This window comes from Austrofundulus limnaeus, unplaced genomic scaffold (genome assembly GCF_001266775.1).
Source record: "Austrofundulus limnaeus strain Quisiro unplaced genomic scaffold, Austrofundulus_limnaeus-1.0 Scaffold14, whole genome shotgun sequence".
Lineage (NCBI taxonomy): Eukaryota > Metazoa > Chordata > Actinopteri > Cyprinodontiformes > Rivulidae > Austrofundulus > Austrofundulus limnaeus.
In genome coordinates, this window is record NW_013952416.1 from 2,749,216 (window position 1) to 2,754,037 (window position 4,822).

The 4,822-nt window shown below is 39.3% G+C and overlaps 1 protein-coding gene across 1 annotated transcript in view; it reads left to right on the forward strand.

The window, feature by feature from the left end:
- Positions 1-1,164: 1,164 nt before the first annotated feature.
- pgm5 (phosphoglucomutase 5) overlaps positions 1,165-4,822 on the forward strand; it is a gene marked incomplete in the record, with an annotated part of 18,042 nt that continues 14,384 nt past the window's right edge. Inside the window, 5 exon segments of the mRNA XM_014002690.1 lie at positions 1,165-1,806; positions 1,933-2,079; positions 2,712-2,837; positions 2,933-3,123; positions 3,278-3,432. Of these exon segments, the coding sequence (XP_013858144.1) occupies positions 1,602-1,806; positions 1,933-2,079; positions 2,712-2,837; positions 2,933-3,123; positions 3,278-3,432 (824 nt within the window).

Below are 4,822 nucleotides of genomic sequence, written 5' to 3' on the forward strand. Positions count from 1 at the left end.
GCTTTGAATTTACTCAACTCAGTTAAGTGGAACACATAACATGGTTAAGTAAATCCAACATTTCATTTTTTACAGTGTATCAGGCGTTTTAGACTCTATAAATGACATTCCGAGATCTCGCGAGATCCCAAAACTCCCGAAAGTTAATCCCTTTCAGATGTGCATCCTAAAAATAATTTCTGAAACCCTCATTAAGATCTGTTCAGTGATTCATGGGATATTTTGCTAACAGGCGTACAAGTTGACACATATTTTAGCAAGAATATTATGGACTGTGCTTGATGAGGCTCATTTACAACCACACTCAATTTTAGCTCATTATCGGTTGAGTTTTTACCATTTTTGTATTTCCTATGGTCAGCAGGTGGATGTCGTTCTTAATTTTGGTGACTTTTATATGCACAGCAAGTGATTACTTTCAGAAAGTTTTATTAAAATCTGCTKGTTGGTTTATGAGATATTTTGCCAATAGTTGAGTAATAAATACAGGCAAGGTTAAAACACAGATCAGCAAAAGTTTGTTTTACTGTGGCGACAATCTTAAACATGATTTTCTCCTAATCATTAACCAATCATTACTTTCTGAGAGCTTCACTAGAACTCATTCACTGGTTCACAAGATATTTTGCTAACGCTACAGATAACCAAACAAAGATTAGAGCATAAACATTATCACCTTTCACTTTTGACTGTGGACAATAAACATATTTTTCTGGCTTTTCGATGGCCAAGGGGATTAAATCCTAAAACGATAGCTAAAAACACGGCTGCCAACCTTTTCGGTTTCATGTTTGCAGTTTCCTGCTACTAACAGCAACAAAGTTCTGAGCTCAAAATGTCAGCTGCAGATTCATGAAACCTGCAGGAACTCAGAGCCAAGAGGAAACTCTCCACCTCTCTTTCAAAAAATGCTTTGCTGGGAGACCTTCGTGATTTGTTTGGATTATTTCCAAAAGGAAAAAAAAACTGAAGGGGGGAAAAAACAGTAATCTGTTTTTTGAGGGMTTTTTTTTTTCTGCTGGCTCCAGCCAAATGTCTCTTGGTGTCAGCCTTATCAGCGAATCCATCCATCCTGCTCCATTTTTCCTGCCTACGTTTCACCACCACCACCACACCCCCGCAGCGCTGTTACACCTCAGAGTTGAGCTGTACACACTGGGGATCCCATGTGTGTGTGTGTGTGTGTGTGTAGCAAATAATAAAAAGGAAAGTGACAACACCAGCTCACACATCCCGCCCCAAGCACTACTTTCTGATCGACAGTGATTACTAAGTGTGCAATTATTTCAGTTTCCTAAACTCCACACATCAGAAGGTCCTGATTTTTGGGAGGATGAATTCCTGTTGGATGAGGACACTTTTTTTCTGAGCTGATAAGCTGGGGAATAATGGAATGCTGGTATTAACGCTTATAATTGACATATAAATAGAGAGCATAACGCGTCTATTTAGGCGCCCACTGGAGCAGATCATTTTCCTTTCAAAGCAGACGGTAAATGAGTCACCCTTTTTTTTAAGTGGCGTCAGTTAAACTGTAGTCTTTACCCTGATCAAGTCAGGTCAAAGAAAAGTGAAGGTTTCTTTAAATCTTATACAGCAGAATGATTAGGGAAATACTGGTTGTTATTGTTTTTGCTGTGCAGATTGGTCGTTTGGTAATCGGTCACAACGGCCTCCTGTCCACCCCTGCCGTGTCCTGCATCATCAGGAAGATCAAGGCGATCGGTGGGATCATCCTCACAGCCAGCCACAACCCCGGAGGCCCCGGCGGAGACTTCGGAATCAAGTTCAATGTGGCAAACGGAGGTGTGYACTAAAACTGTGGATACCAGCTACCAGCAGTTACCAGCTCATCATTACAAGTCTTAAAAGGTTTAAAGAGTGTTTTTGGTTGTTTTTGTTCATTTCTGAATGTCTTTCTTTGTCTCGAAGGTCCATCCCCAGACACAGTGATGGAGAGGATCTCCCAGGTGAGCCGGACACTGGAGGAGTACACCATCTGCCCTGATCTGCGCATTGACCTCTCTAGACCGGGGAGACAGGAGTTTGATCTCGAGAACAAGTTCAAACCTTTCAGAGGTACAAATATGTGTATTTTGGACCAAAACAATAAATTACAGTATTGTTTTTGAACATAATCGTACTAAAGAATATGCTTTTAAAACTACCTTTAGTGCTGCACATTTTTCTTTTAGCCCCTGTTTTCTTATTTAGCTTTGACTTTTTTTTACCGAGAAAATAAAACTCTAAAAAGTATTACAATTTTCAACATATCAAGCTGAAAATCTATATGAAAATATACTGACTACAGTCATGCACATAAAGACGCTACTGTTTTTGAAGATATAGGGTTATTAATACAGCAATAAAGATTGACAAGAATACAAAATCTGTTGAACTGTGTAAAAAGGCTCATGCTTTAAGTAAATAAAGTCTAAAAAGCTGTAAGTGCATCAGCGTACATCACAATATCATCAGCATAAATGTGTAATTCAGTGGTAGGTATGTCTTTGTCCTTAAAAAATAAATAAATAAATAAAGGTATGTCTTTGTCAGATTATTGATAAATATAAAAATGTGGCCCAAGAGTGGATCCCTGGGGAACACCACACTAAAGTGGATAAAAGACTGAGTCAGCATTGAGAAGGACAAAAAAGCTTGGAAACAACCAAATTTTTTATCCACTCCTGACAGTTTCTTCTGTGTTTCAGTGGAGATTGTTGACTCAGTTGAAGTCTATTTACAACTGCTTCGAAACATCTTTGACTTCTCCGCCATTAAAAGTCTCCTCACCGGACCAGATCAGCTGAAGATCCACATAGATGCCATGAACGGAGGTGAGGTCACCTTCAGCTTTTATAACTTCTGATCCATTGTTACTGTAATCAGAGATCGTTCATAAAACACTTCTCCTCTCCTTTGGTTGTGGAAGTGATGGGACCATATGTACGCAGGATCCTGTGTGAAGAGTTGGGGGCTCCTGCTAACTCTGCAGTCAACTGTGTCCCTCTGGAGGACTTTGGTGGTCGACCTCCTGAGCCCAACCTGACCTACGCCACCTCAKTGGTAGACGCCATGAAAGGAGGCGAGTTTGGATTCGGAGCCGCGTTTGACGCAGATGGGGTAAGGCGTACATTTTCGTAAAAACGGGTAAAATAGCACAAAGTATTTGGAAATAGTTTGACTGCAGACTTGTACAGAAGCTATAAACAGGAAAACAATATGCCAAATCAGCATTCACACAGGACTGACAACGTGCTGTATGTGTTTTTGTCAGGATCGTTACATGATTCTTGGAGAAAATGGCTTCTTTGTGAACCCGTCAGACTCAGTGGCCATCATCGCTGCTAACGTCTCCACCGTGCCTTACTTCAGACAGCATGGTGTCAGAGGCTTTGCTAGGAGCATGGCCACCAGCGCCGCCCTTGACAGGTACCACACCCACACAGAAAGGACTCCACATACCACACCATCAAGATCTTCACGCTAACGTCCGCTGAGCTCGGTATCTCTCTGTCTATAAATATTGTGTCTTATGTAAGACAAGAGCCGGGCAGAAAGTGTTGAGAGAAAGGACGCGATCACAGCTAAAGTCATTCCCGTTAACATTTCCACAGGAGAGATCCCAGAACAGCCCCTCACTACGGCTTCAACAGAATGCTGCTCGAGGGACTCAAGTCCTTATTTATAGTGAGAGAACCACAAGAGATACATTACACACATTTGAGTCCAAATATATATTCCACTGAAATATTAATATTACATTTGGCATTTGTTTTTATTCATTCATACGAATGTGMGTTTTGCCGTAGATACAGTGTTCATTAGTCATTTTTTAAAACCCCCAAAATTTAATGACTAAATGATCTTGTAAAAGTATCTCCTTTATGTTTTTTTTTCAGCACATGTGTACTGTATGCATTTAACTTATTGAAAATTGCAATTTGTTGGTCGTTTGAGAAATATAATTATACAAACGCAAAGGGAAACATCCTGATTTGGGTTCCTCAGATTTTCATTTAAAATACTTGGCATTATTTAAAATAATTTGCATCTAATTTATTCTCACCACGTTTTTCTCCATATATTGGTGTGAGTGAATTATCAGCAATAAATGCAGCTAAAAAGCTAACGTTCAAGTCAGTTACTTCATCTGACAACATCTTTGTGCCAAGGTTTTGGCAGCTCATTAAAAGTAGATGGTGCCATTTTTGTCACACTGAGCTACTCTGTATTTTTATCTCTCTGGGAATCTGTAATGTTTATCCAAATTGTTTTGGTATTCCACTGTCTCCTTTAAATTCAGTTTATTCACAAGGTTCCCACGGATCCTTAAAGAGTCTTAAATGTCATTTAATTCATCAATCCAAAAATAAGGCCTTAATCAGCCTTCAAATGTCTTAAATCAATCTTTCAGAGGTCTTAAAAATGTTAACACATTGTAAATAGGATGACTGTATTTGTCTCAAATATTAAAACAATTAGTAACATTTAATTTTTTTAAACAATTTACCAAATTTACCACAGCTAGTTGTTTTGCGTTAAAATAAACATTTGGGTAAAAAAATTTTTTTTCACATTTGTGTTTATTGTGAGGTTGGTCTTAAATTTCCTTTCAAATGGCATTAAAAAGCATTAAAAAGTCTTAAATTTAACTTGCCTTAAGCTGTAGTAACCCTGTTTAAGGTTTCATCTACAGTTAATTGGGGTTAAGACCCCACTGTGGGTCCTAAAACTCCGAATTTTGGCTGTGTCCAAAACGGCAGGACGGGTCCTCCGAAGGCCGAATTTGTCGGCCGCATACGTCACAGCGCTGCGACGA